Below are 16,712 nucleotides of genomic sequence, written 5' to 3' on the forward strand. Positions count from 1 at the left end.
AACACACTGTTGTGAGAGCTGTGTGCTCTCTCTGCATCCAGTCCAAGTTCAGTCAGCATACCACGCAAATTCTTGGTACCCAAACATATTATCAAAACTATTCTATCCCGGGAGACTGTCTTGGTTACTACAATCTTGCGGACCACTGAGATGGAGCATCACTCATGCAACCCACTCGCTAGCCTTGGTTGCCCCTCACTGACCTAGGTGCTTGAGCATCTGCACTTGTCACCCTAAATTAGAAATTGTTTAATCCTATGCCCCATCTGTGGATCTAGCAGCTACACTTTATTGTGTGGACCCTATTCCCACCATCCATATTTCAGATTTTCTAGCAGCCACCCAAAACATGGTCACTCTAGCTCTGCCTTCATGGTGCAATACTGGAAGAATTGAGTCTGCAGAGGACAAAGGAAGTTGTCCCGTGGGATTATGGGATACTTTTGGCAAACTCTCAGGCTTAGTCTACACTGCAGGGTTATTGCGCAAGAAGCCTTTTGTGGAAGAGTTCTTGCGCAAAAACTTCTTGCACAAAAGTGCATCCAAACCGCAAAGCGCTTTGCAAAAGTGATGTGCTTTTGTGCAAGAGAACGTCCACACTGCATAGACACTCTTGCACAAGAAAGCTCTGATTGCCATTCACAGAATGTGCTTTTTCTGATAGGGATTTTTGCACAAGAAACCCCTCTGAAGCATCCACACCTGCCTTTTTGTGCAAGAGCTATAGCCCAAAAAGGAGTTATTCCTCTCCCCATGAGGAATAACTCTGCTGGCAAAAGCCCTCTGTTCTGTCGATTTTTCTTCTGCAAAAACACACTTGAGGTGTGGATGCTCTGCTGGTTTGTGTGCGAAAACCTTGAAGTGTAGACAGCCTCAGAGTATGACTCCAGTGCAACTGCATCTACTCTGCCAAGTAATAGTACTTGAATCATGGGTCCCAGTTTCTCGCTTCCCGGTGAATCTGAGGGTCCTGGGTCTGAGCCTTTGGTTAATACAATTAGTGTATATACAGAAGCACAGTTAGGCTTGAGTATGAGTTTGAAGGCTGGGCTTCCATTGCATTTGGATCTAGGGCCTCATCTGTACTGTTTCTCATCTGGTTTGGTTCCACTGAAGTTAGCAGCATTGGGAGCATTAATGCCAGGTTATGTGCTGGCTGCTGCCACAGTGATCAGCACTATGTTAATGTACACCTTTTGGAGCATGATTAGAAGACTTGATGATTAAGCTAGATGGAGCTAGGATACCAAATTCTTATGGTGGGAAAGGTAGAAACTACATGGAACTTTGGATGCAAAGAGATTAGGGGGACAGGAGCTCTGGAGTTTTAATCCTGGTTTGGTTGCTATTTAATTTTGGATTAGGTATTTAACCTCATTGTCACTTCCTCCATTTTTCTCATCTATAAAACAGCAAAGAATTGATTCACAGCAGCTGTGGGAAGAGACTACTGGTTATATAGCAGGGGTGGGCAAGTTCCAGCCCATGGACTGGATCCTGTCCACAGGTTTAATTCTTGATGGGCCCCCACTTCCATGTTTATCTGTGCCTCTAAAGGTATCAAAGGATCATCGCTCTGGTCCGTAACACTTCCCGCCAATCACATTAGCTGTGAACGGTGATTTGCAGCTAACGAGAGCTACAATCCTCTGATACCTGTGGAGGCACAGGTAAACATAGTGGCAGTGATCTACCAGGCACTAACTCTGCAGGCTGCCTTTTTTTATTGCCCACCCATGGTATATAGCATGCTTTCATAGAATCATAGAATCATAGGACTGGAAGGGACCTCGAGAGGTCATCGAGTCCAGCCCACTGCCCTCAAGGCAGGATCAAGCTCCGTCTACACCATCCCTGACAGATGTCTATCTAACCTGTTCTTAAATATCTCCAGAGAGGGAGATTCCACCACCTCCCTTGGCAATTTATTCCAATATTTGACCACCCTGACAGTTAGGAATTTTTTCCTAATGTCCAATCTAAACCTCCCCTGCTGCACTTTAAGCCCATTACTCCTTGTCCTGTCCTCAGAAACCAAGAGGAACAAATTTTCTCCTTCCTCCTTGTGACACCCTTTTAGATATTTGAAAGCCGCTATCATGTCCCCCCTTAATCTTCTTTTTTCCAAACTAAACAAGCCCAGTTCATGAAGCCTGGCTTCATAGGTCATGTTCTCTAAACCTTTAATCATTCTTGTCGCTCTTCTCTGTACCCTTTCCAATTTCTCCACATCTTTCTTGAAATGTGGCGCCCAGAACTGGACACAGTACTCCAGCTGAGGCCTAACTAGTGCAGAGTAGAGCGGCAGAATGACTTCACGAGTTTTGCTTACAACACACCTGTTAATACAACCTAGAATCATATTTGCTTTTTTTGCAACAGCATCACACTGTTGACTCATATTCAACTTGTGGTCCACTATGACCCCTAGATACCTTTCTGCCATGCTCCTTCCTAGACAGTCGCTTCCCATCTTGTATGTATGGAACTGATTGTTCCTTCCTAAGTGGAGCACTTTGCATTTCTCTCTATTAAACCTCATCCTGTTTACCTCCGACCATTTCTCTAACTTGCTAAGGTCATTCTGAATTATGTCCTTATCCTCCAAAGAAGTCGCAACCCCACCCAGTTTGGTATCATCTGCAAACTTAATAAGCGTACTCTCTATCCCAATATCTACATCATTGATGAAGATATTGAACAGTATGGGTCCCAAAACAGACCCTTGAGGAACTCCACTTGTTATCCCTTTCCAGCAGGATTTAGAACCGTTAACAACCACTCTCTGACTACGGTTATCCAGCCAATTATGCACCCACCTTATCGTGGCCCTATCTAAGTTATATTTGCCTAGTTTATCAATAAGAATATCATGCGAGACCGTATCAAATGCCTTACTAAAGTCTAGGTATATGACATCCACCGCTTCTCCCTTATCCACAAGGCTCGTTATCTTATCAAAGAAAGCTATTGAAGCTATTTTTTTGAAGCTTAAAAGCATTGTATAAGCATCATGAGATCCTTGAAAGAGTCCAGAGAGGAAAATACCAAAGCAGCTACTGACTATAAATTAGAACTGAGATTTCAGGTTAAACTTTAGCCTATGAGTCCTCCAGAGATTAGAGAGGTTTTGTTGTATGGGCATAAATTATCTCCTTATTCATAGTTGAGAACTGACATTTGTTTGAGAGATTTGGGGCTTTTTTAGTAGAGGTACTCAAAACATTTTGCCAACATTTTTACAATATTATATAGGGACAGTGACCACTGCATCTTTCTCTGAGAAGGTCCCAGTATAACTAGCTCTTTGAAACTGTCCCTGGAAACTGTCCCTACTTTTTATTGCATACATTGGTATTAGAAATTTATGGATTAGTTCTGATCCTTTGTGAGCAATGCTAATCTTCCACTGTTGTTGCAGATCTGCTCATTCATACCTTACTATGCATGCAGTCCATGTTAACTGAGAGAATCAGGTTACTGGCATTCAGGCTTGAGAGAGCTTAGAGATTCTATGTTTAGGGTATCTGATTGAGCCTATCAATTAAATCTCAAGTCTAGAATGTGAAGTTCTGTCCCTGTTCTACAGGACATGAGTGGGAAAGGATGAATGAAAGGAGTTGTATATGTGGAGGATGTGTGTCTTGAAAAGAAATGCTGTTGGGAAGGAGATGAAGATGTTGTACTTAGCAGGTAGTGGTGACTGCAGTTAAAAACTCTGAAGCTAGCCTTTCATCGGAGGAGGAGTTAGGATGTAAAACACTGATGTTTCATCCTTTATTTTTATGCTTGGTTTTTGATTGTGTGGCTGTGGGTGGAGTATTTGGCCAATTTTTTGGCTTTGAATTTCATAGGGCCTTAAACCCCTGGGCTACGTCTACACTGGCCCCTTTTCCGGAAGGGGCATGTAAATTTCACTAGTCGTCGTAGGGAAATCCGCGGGGGATTTAAATATCCCCCGCGGCATTTAAATAAAAATGTCCGCCGCTTTTTTCCGGCTTTTAAAAAAGCCGGAAAAGAGCGTCTAGACTGGCCCCGATCCTCCGGAAAAAGTGCCCTTACTTCAAAGTAAGAATAAGAGCCTCCGGAAAAGGGCACTTTTTCCGGAGGATCGGGGCCAGTCTAGACGCTCTTTTCCGGCTTTTTTAAAAGCCGGAAAAAAGCGGCGGACATTTTTATTTAAATGCCGCGGGGGATATTTAAATCCCCCGCGGATTTCCCTACGACGACTAGTGAAATTTACATGCCCCTTCCGGAAAAGGGGCCAGTGTAGACATAGCCCTGGTGCTTCAGGTCACATCAAATACAGTTTTTTTCTCTTTCTTGGCATGAGAGATTCCCCCTTTGTATGTCTCCTCTTCCATCTATTGCAGAGCATTATTAATAGAACAGTAAGCTGTACTCAGCAAGTCATCCCCTCAATGTGGCATATTGCTGCTACACTTGCTGATTCCGCAGATAAAATGTCCACTCAGAGGCAAAGATATGGAACTCTGAAAACAGTAATCTGCAATTTATCCGGAATATACTGTATCTCACTATCCCAGTCTTACCACTGCCATGGTATCACCTCATCCTAAGTCATTGTTTCCCAAATGGTGTTCCATGGAACCCCAGGGTTCCGCAAAGTGAAAATAAGGGTTCTGTGAGAAAATACCATTACAATAACATTTTATGATTTTTTAAAAAAAATAATTTTGAAGCATTTATGAATTTTATTGAAAACAATTTTCATTTGTGTTTGCCACGATAAGTGTCCCTGTGTACTGCCAGCTTAGCCAGAGAGTGGAGACAATGATGTCACTACTCAGCACTGTGCGCTCAGTCAGTCAGTGGTGCAATCACCTGTTATATACCTCTGCAAATCCCCCTACTCACTCTCAGGAAGCATGCATCACGTAAGTGACTGAATACAAATATACTAGCACCGCGTCAGACAAAGTCAAAGCTTTAAATATATTATATTCTCTAATAATATTCTCTAATGTTAGTGCTTTAAACATCTTTACATATTGCTATTGAACAGACTAATGTTTAGTCTAGACTGCCCATTCAGACATGTTTTCTGCATGCACTGGCTGTACCTTATGCAGCAAATGCCTCAGCACAGATTTAGTTGTATGTGTAGTAATTTGTAAGGGGTGGCTGAAGCCAAACACGTGGATGAGTGAGAGTTTGCCTTCTCGTCCAATCTGTACCTATAGACAGTTATCTCTGGATTCCAGTGGCTTGGTATGGATAAGAGTTGTTATTCTGTAAGCTTTAAGACACTATCATGGCTGTTTAGGGGAAAATTTAACCTTATACACAAGGTGCTTATACACAATCTGAATATTTTTTATGTGGGGATACTTGTGATATGTGGGAACGAGTGAGGGGTGTTGAGCTTTGAAGTAAAAGGTCTGATCATTTTGATGTGAAGGCACGCATATGGATCTGTTTGAGAGACCAGGATATTTGCAGATGGAACTGTGGAGTACAGCAGTTGGAATAATGTAATAGTATGCTCACAATGTGTAACAAGAATGCAGAAAAAAATATCTGAAGCTGTCTTCAAAAGCCTTGTGTCAAGTTTCAAGAGCTGAACTTGCTCTTGCTATGGATACATCTGACAGAAGCTTGAAAGTATTCCTGTGTAAGCATGGCTTTGGATTTTCAAGTTCTAATCCATCTGCAACCCTGCAATTGAAGTCAGAGGTTAAACTTCCAGTTTGTTCTGGTGTAATGGTGTGTTCAGAAAATAGAAACCTTACCTAACCCTAAATCTCAATTTGCATGCTTGCTTGGTAGCTGTAGTTTGATCGTATGCCACTTTGATTTCAGCATATTGGCAAAGAATGGCAATATTGTCTTAGTTGATCAGTTTCTTTACTAAATTTTCTCTCACCATTACACTAAGTATCCTTTGATGTTGTGGGTGTGCCAGTGAGCTGTGGTCTACTAGCATGATTTTCTTTTTTTAGGAGCATGTGATTACCATGTTTAGGCAATCATTGAAACTTGTGAGGATCGTGAAAGGTTCATCTGTTGTGGACTGTTTTACAGCAATATGGTCAGAAAATGAAGAGTAACATTGGTCATTTTCAAGGAAACTCTGAGGAAGGAGATAGCTGGATGTTGTTCAATTTTTAAATAATATTTGTATATACAAAACTTGTTCAACTATGTTCAAAATACAGATGGCACAAGAAAAACTCAGGTTATATGACACGTGATCTATGGTGCTCATTTTGCTCAAGGTTTTTCCTTCATTTGTTTTCCAGGCAAGCAATGTGTGCAGCAGTTGGCAGAGAACACCAGGTATTTCAGGAGGCGTCTGAAAGAGAAGGGCTTTATTATCTATGGAAACGAAGATTCCCCTGTTGTGCCTTTGATGCTGTACATGCCAGCAAAAATTGGGTAGGTTTAGTGGGCACTTGACCCATACTTATTAGGAAGCTGGCTGCTTCTTTTGTTTTGTCTACTGTTAAAACATGTAGAATACTGCTGTGTTTTCCAAGTGTTCAGGAAGCTCTTTTCATTTGGAGTTGTACTTTGAAAGAAGCATTTGAGAGAATAAAGTTTAAAGGATTTTTTGTCTTAATGAGAAAAAGGAAGAGAAGTAAACTCCAAAGTGCAGGCAAGAATTTGTTTTGTGTTGCTCTTGGGATTCACATATGGGAATGAGGGATACATGCAGCTAAGAGATGAGGTAAGATCTGCTAACAATGGAAGCTACTCCTGCAAGAGAATTTAAATGGTTCGGGGGGGGGGGGGGGAGAGGGACTGACATAATGGCCACAGAATAACATGGGAAGTTGTTTTGGTGTCAAACTGATAATTCCTCAATTTACAGCTGTCTAGAGCATACTACTTTATATTTTATTTTTTTCTGTGTCCTGTTCTGGGAGTGTTTACATTAGAGAGGATATAAATAAGAGATGTACACAGACTAAAAAAGTGGTATAGAGAAGATGAATGGGTAAATAGGAACATCCCCATTCTCCTAATTCAAGAGCATGGGGGAATTCCATGAAATTGAAAGGCTACAAATTTAAAACTAGTAAGGAAATGCATTTTTTACAATGCACAATAAGTCCATGAAACGCATTGTGAGTTGTTGAGGCTAAGAGCTTAGTACAGTACAAAGAAGGATTCGATATTTTCTATGGATTGTGGAAATTTGCAGAGTTACATTAGAGTTATAAATCCTCATGCCTCTGAGGATCCAAAACAGCTGGCAAGGATTAGAGAGAACTTTCCTTATGGGCAGGTATTCCATGGCTGTCCAGTATGGAGATTCTTGTACTCTCATTCTGGCCACTCTGTGGCATACTGTCACTAGTCCAACTAGTCAGCTACCTAGTCACGAATGGAAATTCCTAGGTTCTTATAAGAATTTTTGAGCATATCCTTTGATGCCACAATGTACCTTACTTGCATTACATTGCTGAAAACAATCCTTTTTGAAACTGCAGAGGCTTCTGCTTCAGGAGGCAGGCAGCAGGGGGGAATTCCTCTTATAGTCAGGCTCTGGAGTACAAGTCCCTGTTTTCCATCAGAAAGATTTTTAAGCTTAGGTTACAAATCCATTTAGAAGCAGCCCACTAAAAGACCAGCTCCTGCCAAATGTAATCTTTCAGTTTTGTTAGAACTTAATACAGTGAAACCTTTCTAGGAAGACCACCTCTGGACTGAACAAAAGAAGCCTTTGTGAGCAGGCCTTCTACCTCTCAGAAGGCAGTGGAAAGTCAGAACTGCAGCCTTGCAGATACACTTCACCAAAGGCCTGTGTGGTTTAGTGTATTGAGACCTTTATCCTGCTGCTATGTGTCTGCTTCTTCAGTATCACTCTAAACATTCCTCATTGCTTTCTCTTGCAGTGCATTTGGGCGTGAGATGCTGAAGCGAAACATAGGTGTCGTGGTTGTGGGTTTCCCTGCCACCCCTATCATTGAATCCAGAGCCAGATTCTGTGTGTCTGCAGCTCATACCAAAGAGATACTTGATACTGTAAGTGTCTAATCTTGTCTTTCTCTTATCCACGTATTTGCCTCATCTAAAAAAAGAGAGCATTTGGCTATGAGTTTTGCAGCTGGTTCTGTGTTCAGCACACAAGTCAAACAAATATTTATATCCTATAAACTAGAGATGGAAAAAGATTTTCCTCTGGATGATACATGGTCATCCATGGTACATATTCTAAGGCTCCCTTTGTTACAGTTTTAAATGACCCAACTAACAAGCTATCCATCGCTTCCCTTGAGAGAACTCCCCTTCTGCTCTAAAAAGACTGTAATTGCATGTTATGGGTAGTTAAAAACACAGGCCTTTCTGATAAGCAAGCACCAGTTCCTGCTAGCCTTAGTCTCAGAAGTAAGAGCTGGAATGGACTAGCTAATCAGGACCCAGGAGCCAGGGCAGGCTGTTGACCTCAGGACATTACTTATCACTACATATTCTTGTAGGAATTCTTCACTTCTGTACATACAAAGAACTCATGTCCAGCGTAGATTTCTTTGCTTCCCTGCAGAAAAGTGATTTTTTTTTAAATACAGAAGTAGAGGGAAGCTGCAAGAACAGTCACATACCCCTCCCCAGTAGTGCAAAGGTCCTGCTTTGGGCAGGGGGCTGGACTTGATGACCTCCTGAGGTCTCTTTCAGCTCTATGATTCTAATCATGTTAATACAGGTGCCTAGAGCAACTGACAGAGGTAAATCACTGATGGGCAGGACTAGATGTGTCCCAGCTGGTGGCTCCTATTCAGCACTCACTCAGCTGCTAGGCTCATCTGGGCTGGTGGGCAGAGGAAGATGAAACTTGCTCTTCCCATGCAAGGAGCAGCCAGGACTGGGCATATCCACTCCTAGAATCTTCCCTGGCTGCAGGAAACTCTGCAGCCCTTCCTGCCCCCATCACTCCTTAGCTGTGAAGGGGAGGGGTCACTGTACAGGGAGCTGTTCCTTCATCCAGCTGAACCCCACCCTTTCCTGCACCTAGACACTCCCCATTGCCATAGAACCCCAATCACCTTCATCTGCACCCTATGCAGAGTGCCATTGCTTCATACAGAATCCTGTCCCATCAAACCTGGATCCCCCACATTAAGCCCATCCACACTTACACCAGCTGTTGGCAGGCAAGCTTAGCCTGGCAGGATGCATGTGGAGTTGACAAGGAGAGCCCCAGGGTGTTTTTGGGGCAGGTCCTGCCCTTGTACTGCATCAGGATCAGATGCAACCTCACCACTGAATCGGTTTCCCTGGGGAAAGCGGGGACAACTATAGGATGATCTCTCACTATGTGCTCCCCACTGCCATGCTGGAGCTTCCATGTTTGTTTGTTTGTTTGTTTTATGTAATAAGATTTGTATAATTTTTGGCTCACAATTCCCTGAGGAATAGTAGGAGTTGGAACTGTTGTCTTGGGTAAAGCCTCAGAGACTAAGAATTAAATACTGTCCTCAGATCAATGCATGTTGGAAGGTGATGGGATAGGAGGAAGCCAGACTGTTCCATTGCACCTATTCTGGTGACTAAATTTATTTCAACAGCTAATTGTTTAAGCCTGTTGTCTTTGAAGGACAGGAATATGGTATGTAACCTGGTCCAAGACAATGTCAAAGCTGCTGTCCTTGTTCTTCAGACTCCCTGCTCCATGGTGTGGTTCCAGAAGTTTCATAAAGTAATGTTTTCCCTTGTACTGAACCCAATACCTCAGCATAGCTCTAGGGGGTGCTATGATGCTGAAGTTGTGTGGAACTACCAGTAAACTGTCTTTTGGTAGCTCCTCCCAAGCACTATCTCCTGTTTCCTTTGGGCGAGCAGGGGAACTGGTGGGAAAGATACTTGAGACCACATCTCTATGGTCAAAAACCTGTAGAGTCAGAAAACAAGAGAATATGTGAAGACTCGGTGTAAGCAGCTTCCTTAGGTTACTAGCATATACTCCTGTAACTGTATTGAGTGGAAGACAGCCAACTGCATTGTCACAGTGCCCAAATATGAGTAGGTGGTAACAGTTCTGAATGGTGTAAGAGACAGGAGTTGGCATATGAGCTGACAGTTTCCAATGTGTTGTCAAAAACCAAGAGCCAGCTTTCTCACACTCCTACAGCAGCACCTTTAGGTGAGCAGCTCAAAATTCCACTTGCTTGGATTTTGTCTTTGCTAGGAAACCAATAAAATACATACATGACTTACGCCATTTTAAAGGACACCCTTGCCATTCGCAATGGATGTGTTCCCACATCCACTGTGAATGGTGAAATTCATGTATACTGGGAGCCATCGCTCTTGGCCCACATGGTGAGCTCCCCAAACTCAATGCAGCTGACAGGAGCTGTGGGGAACTTACTTTGGCTCCTAGCAGCTTCAATGAGTCCCCTGTGGCTCCCAGCCCCCCTCCCCAAGCAGGACTACAGGAGGACCTGCAAGTATGTGAATAGCAGATTCGCACATCGTGAGGATCTCCTGTACACCCACAATACAGGCAGTCCCCGGGTTACATGGATCCGACTTACATCGGATCCCTACTTACAAACGGGGTAAAGCAACCCCGCACTAGCTGCTTCCCCCCAGCAGACCAGGGAGACGCGAAGCTAGCGCCCCCTCCCCCCCAGCAGACCAGGGAGATGCGGAGCGGCTTTTCTCAGCAGACACCTCAGCTTGAGAATAAAGGACTGAGGGAAGTGAGGTGTGAGAGAATAAAACTGAGCTCTGGAGAAATGTTTGGCTAGAGTTTCCCCTACAATATGTACCAGTTCCGACTTACATACAAATTCAACTTAAGAACAAACCTACAGTCCCTATCTTGTACGTAACCCGGGGACTGCCTGTATATAAATGCATGTGTAATTTTATAGCAAGTTTAGATGCAGTTATCTTTTCTCACCACAGTTACTTATTCAATAAAGGATTTACCTAACTATGCCTCACTGATCAAACTCGTCCTTTTATAATTATTTAAGCAAGTAGGCCAGTGGTCTCCAGTCTGTTTAAGCACAAAATCATTTTTTGAATTTAAGTGCAATGTAAGATCTACCTCAAACACAAATACCTTGCCCTGCTTCCTTCTAGCCCCTTCTCTAAGGCCCTGCCCCTGCTCACGCCGTCCTTCCTTCCTCCCTCTCCCATTTTCCCTCCCTTTCATTAGGCAGGGCCAGAGGGTTGGGGCACAGGCTCTGGTCTTGGGCTAAGGGATTTGGAGTGTAAGGGACTCTGAGCTGAGCCGGGGGCACGGAGTTGGGATTCAGGACGGGGTTTAGGGTACAGGCTCTCTAAGGGTATGTCTACACTACCCTCCTAGTTCGAACTAGGAGGGTAACGTAGGCATACCGCACTTGCAAATGAAGCCTGGGATTTGAATTTCCCGGGCTTCATTTGCATAAGCGGGGAGCCGCCATTTTTAAATCCCCGCTGGTTCGAACCCCGTGCATCGCGGCTACACGGGGCTCGAACTAGGTAGTTCGGACTAGGATTCCACGAGGTGTACCGGTAGTTCGGAATAGGAATCCTAGTCCGAACTACCTAGTTCGAGCCCCGTGTAGCCGCGCTGCACGGGGTTCGAACAAGTGGGGATTTAAAAATGGCGGCTCCCCGCTTATGCAAATGAAGCCCGGGAAATTCAAATCCCGGGCTTCATTTGCAAGAGCGGTATGCCTACATTACCCCGCTAGTTCGAACTAGCGGGGTAGTGTAGACATACCCTAAGGGAGTTTGGGTCTGGGGGCTCAGGGCTAGGACAGGGCCTTGGGATGCAGGAGGGGGTTCATGACTGGGGCAGAGGTTCAGAGCTGGTTCCAGGTGGACATTGCTTACCTCAGGTGGCTCCTGGGTGGTGGTGCAGTGGGGCTACGGCAAACTCATGCCTGCCCTGGCCCTGTACCACTTTCAAAAGCTGCCTGCAAACTCCCTCCCTTCCCCCCGAAGTTCTGTGACGATAGAATGCAGGCTGGAATACAGGGTGACATCAGCACCCCCTCCTCTCTCTTCCCTGCTCTGTACCGCAAGCAGGAGTCTCCCGGGGGAGGGGGCAGGGAGCTCCAAGGCAAAGGGCAGGAGATGCACAGCAGAGGTGGGAGGGGCAGTTGAAGTGCTGTGCTTGATAGCCTCTTGGCCAAACCAGTCAAGATCACCTGTCAAGAGGCTCCAAGATCTACCAGTAGATCCTGATCCTACTGGTTGGTGACCACCGAACTAGGCAAACGAGATGATATGCATAGGCATCATCCAAGTAACCAAACAATCTTAGATTGGGTTTACACTGGAAACTTCTGTTGGCATAGCTGTGTCACTTAAAGGTGGTGGGAAAATCCACATCCCAGCGCAACATAGTTAAGCTGACCTAATCTCCAATGCACACACCACTAGGTCACAGAAGAATTCTTCCATTGACCTATCTACCACCTCTCAGGGACATGGATTACTATCAATACTGGTAGACCTCTAAAACACTTCAAATTGTGTGGCCCCCTTTAGAAATTGTAAATATAATCTGTGGGCCCCAAGTTGAAAGCCATTGTATATGCCTATGGAAGAACCTCTCCTGACCATGTAGGTCACGTCTATACTGAAGAATTGCAGCATTGAAGTATTTTAAGTGTAGATAAGCCCTTACTGTCTCTCTTAACTCTATATTGTCTTTCTGTTATCTTCTCATCTTTTAGAGTAAGCCTTGGGATGAGGAGTTAATCATTTTGTTTTGTCAAGTATGTTTGTTATATAAATGAATAAATAATACTTTACCCCTGCCATTCAAAACTAAGCCATGCTTTTCTGTAGAAAGCATACCTTTCTTCTACCATCTTGTTCACTAAAAGCAATTTCAACTGCCCAAAGAATGTTTCAGATCTTATTTTTCCTCCTGTTTATTTTTTACTACAATATAATCAGTAACAGTAATAACACTTTGTACAGCACTTCTCCAAAAGTGACCAGATGCTTTAATTCAGAGAAAAAATTTTAGTCTGACTGTGGCTTTTCTGATGTGGAAGAGGGAATTTGGTTGCAAACAGCCATTAGTGGTTAAGCACTAACCACCCAGTCTCTAACTAATTGCAGAAGTATCAAAGAAATATTGAAGCTGTGATAGAAAAGGGGAGGGCTAGCAGTGGATTTGTCAGAACTGAGGCTGGAGAAGGAAGTTGGGTAAAGTCTACACTTGTGCCTGGAGCTAAACAGTTTTGTTATCCTGACACTTTCCTAAACAAATTTCATCTAATGTTGGGGGCATAAAGGAGGGAGATTTTACTTATAAATGGTGATATTTGTAACGCTTCTCTTTTCTTATTAAATAAACCCATACAATGGGCAGCAGTTCCCTATTACAATTTGTAACTCTTTTATGTAAACAAAATTTCCTTGCCTGAAAATATTTGGCTCTGGATTAGAGCAAAGTCCCTCCTAACCTGTATCCCCATGGGCTGCTGCTTTCTTTTCAGTGATGAAAAATATATTACACTTTCCTGAAGTCAGAGTTCACCAGTGCCGTTTCCTTTGTAGTCTTTGCTAGTCACATGATTCTTTTTGTTTAAAATTAATAAAATCCTAAATCTGAGTTCAAGAATAACAGTTAACAGCTCTTTCAACAGAAATTCAACCTTAAATTGTTTCCATATGGGGCCTTTCGTTAAAGCCCTGGTAAAACATGCCCACTATTATGCTGAGGTCCAGCTTCTTCCAGGCTTGTCATTCCCCCAAATTTTAGAGCAGATAAAGTGTCTTGCTGCCAGATTAAACAAGCATGAGGGGCCATTGTTTAAAGAAACAAAAACTTGAAATATTGATCCAGGAAAGTAAAGTATGTAGAAATACATTAACCCTTCTTGCTAACACCATTCTCAAGAGCAAGACATTTGGACTAGACCATCTTATAATCAGAGTATTAATCCTACAATTGCATACAGTAATACTGACCCCAAGAATTCAGAAAACATGGGATTATCTCGTATGTACTCTGGGGTGGACAAAGGGTTAGTAGAAAAACCAATTCTGTCCCCACCCCCAAACCCTTATCTTTTTAAAAAAAAGGCATGATTTCTAGGCCAATTAGCATTGCTTACTCTTGCAAATCTACAGTAAGATGACTTTGGCTTCAGCTGTGGAAGTCCTCAGTAGAGGACCCAACTGAAATCAAGGCCTCATTGCACAAAGCAGTGTGAAAGTGTGTAGAAAGGCAATCCTTAATCCAAAGAGATCCGTCTAATGCAAAGCATGATGGTGAGTTTGTGACCTGAGATCTAGAATTGGGACTCACCAAACTCCTCTCAGTTAGGGGCTGCCAGACATAACTTCAGTCTCTGCTGAGCTGACATGGGTTCACCAATGACCTACCGGTAAAAAGCTCAGGAGCTCATTTCCAGTGCCCTATAGTGTCCTGTTCCGCATAGCACTGATATTACAGCTTGGAGAATGAGGCTTACTTTCTAGAAAGATATTTATTAAAAGTTTTGATCACTTTGGAGATTACACAAACAATTTTGTCTATTCAGGGCGCACAAATAAAATCTGACATGCTATGGTTTTAAAGGGGCAGCTCCCATTTTTGTCTCATTGTTAACATGCCTATTTCAATATGTTGGGTTTTTTATATTTAGGTTGTAAGGTCTTTGGAACATGGACTGTCTTCTCTGTTTGTACAGTACTTAGCACAGTGAGGTCCATGACAAGGCTTATGTGTGCTATGATGATATCAATAACCAAATCAAAATAAAATGCAGGACAATGTAGCACTTTAAAGACTAACAAGATGGTTTATTAGATGATGAGCTTTCGTGGGCCAGACCCACTTCCTCAGATCAAATAGTGGAAGAAAGTAGTCACAACCATATATACCAAAGGATACAATTAAAAAAATGAACAAATATGAAAAGGACAAATCACATTGCAGAACAGAAGGGGGATGCGGGGGGGGGGAGGGGGAGGAAGGAAGGTAAGTGTCTGTGAATTGATATTAAAGGTAGGGAGAGTGGGATGTTTGAGAGTTAATGGTATTACAGGTGATAATTGGGGAAACTGTCTTGGTAATGGGTGAGAAAGTTCAAATTCTTGTTAAGTCCTTGTTGGCAAGTGTCGAATTTTAACATGAATGACAGTTCAGAGGATTCCCTTTCAAGTGCAGATGTAAAAGGTCTTTGTAGCAGAATGCAGGTGGCTAAGTCATTGAGAGAGTGTCCTTTCTGGTTAAAGTGGCAAGAAACTGTTTTCTCTTTGTGATCTTGTCTGATATATGTTTTGTGGGCATTAATCCTTTGGCGAAGTGTCTGAGATGTTTGTCCAATGTACATAGCAGACGGACACTTTCGGCACATGATAGCATAGATTATATTTCTGGATGCGCAGGAATATGTGTTCTTGATCTTATAACTCACTTGGTTAGGTCCAATAATGGTATCAGCAGAATGAATATGTGGACAAAGCTGGCAACGGGGTTTGTTGCAAGGGAAGGTACCAGGGTTGGTATTAGTGTGCTATGTCCTGTGGTGGTTGGTAAGAATCATCTTGAGGTTAGGTGGTTGTCTATAGGAGACTATGGGTCTGTCTCCCAGAGCCTCTTGGAGTCTGGTATCCTGTTCCAGTATAGGCTGTAGTTTATTGATAATGTGTTGGACAGGTTTAAGTTGGGGGTTGTAGGTGATGACAAGTGGTGTTCTATTGTTGGTTTTCTTGGGTCTGTCTTGAAGTAGATGGTTTCTAGGTATTCGTCTGGCTCTTTCAATTTGCTTTTTTATTTCTCTGGGTGGGTAGTTGAGATTCATAAATGCTTGGTAGAGATCCTGAAGCTTCTGGTCTCTGTCAGTGGGATTAGAGCAGATGCGGTTGTATCGAAGGGCTTGGCTATAGACGATGGATCGTGTGGTGTGTTCTGGATGGGAGCTGGATGCATGTAGGTAACTGTATGAGTCGGTGGGTTTTCTGTAGAGAGTGGTGTCTAATTTTCCATTGTTGATTTGTACGGTGGTGTCCAGGAAGTGGATCTCTCGTGTAGAATGGTCCAGGCTGAGGTTGATGGTGGGGTGTAGGTTGTTGAAATCTCTGTGGAATATCTCCAGTGTTTCTTGGCCATGCGTCCAGATCATAAAGATGTCATCGATGTACCGTAGGTAGAGGAGGGGTGAAAGGGGACGGGAGAATGTGTCAGTAAAACTAGCACAATCCACAGATACACTTCTAAATATTTCTAATATTCAATAATTCCAGTGACTATTCTACTATCCATTCACTTAATATGTATGTATTTTTTCACCTTCTCATTGATCACTGACAGAACTTGAATCTGCAAATTCCCTACCTAGACCTCTTCCATATTAGCTATAGCAATAACCGGTGGAAGGAAGCATACTGCTCTCTTTTGTGGACTGGCCCATTTAGAGTTATAGAATTGTATGTGAGAGACGAGTGGAACATTGGGCATCAAGATTCCTGTGCTCTGTTTCTGCTGTGAAAGTAGAATATGGTCTGGGAGTTGCACCTGGTTATGCTTTCATGCTGGAAGAGACTTCAGGAGGTCATCGAGTCCAGCTCTCTGCCCAAAGCAGGACCAACCCCAATTAAATCATCCCAGCCAGAACTTTGTCAAGGCAGGACTTAAAAACCTCTAGGGATGAAGATTCTACCACCTCCCTAGGTAACCCGTTCCAGTGCTTCACCACCCTCCTACTGAAATAGTTTTTCCTAATATCCAACCTAGACCTTCCCCACTGCAACTTGAGACCATTGCTCCTCATTCTGCC

General features: G+C 43.2%; 1 protein-coding gene across 2 annotated transcripts in view; it reads left to right on the forward strand.

Annotated features, from left to right (window-relative positions):
* Positions 1–16,712, forward strand: part of SPTLC2 (serine palmitoyltransferase long chain base subunit 2) — a 150,914-nt gene that overhangs the window by 122,624 nt on the left and 11,578 nt on the right. For both annotated transcript variants that reach the window (XM_075926793.1, XM_075926794.1), the window contains exons 10-11: positions 6,264–6,399; positions 7,863–7,992. In XM_075926793.1, coding sequence (XP_075782908.1) covers positions 6,264–6,399; positions 7,863–7,992 — 266 coding nt within the window. The remainder of the gene's footprint in view (positions 1–6,263; positions 6,400–7,862; positions 7,993–16,712) is intronic.

This window comes from Pelodiscus sinensis, chromosome 4 (assembly GCF_049634645.1).
Source record: "Pelodiscus sinensis isolate JC-2024 chromosome 4, ASM4963464v1, whole genome shotgun sequence".
Classification (NCBI taxonomy): Eukaryota; Metazoa; Chordata; order Testudines; family Trionychidae; genus Pelodiscus; species Pelodiscus sinensis.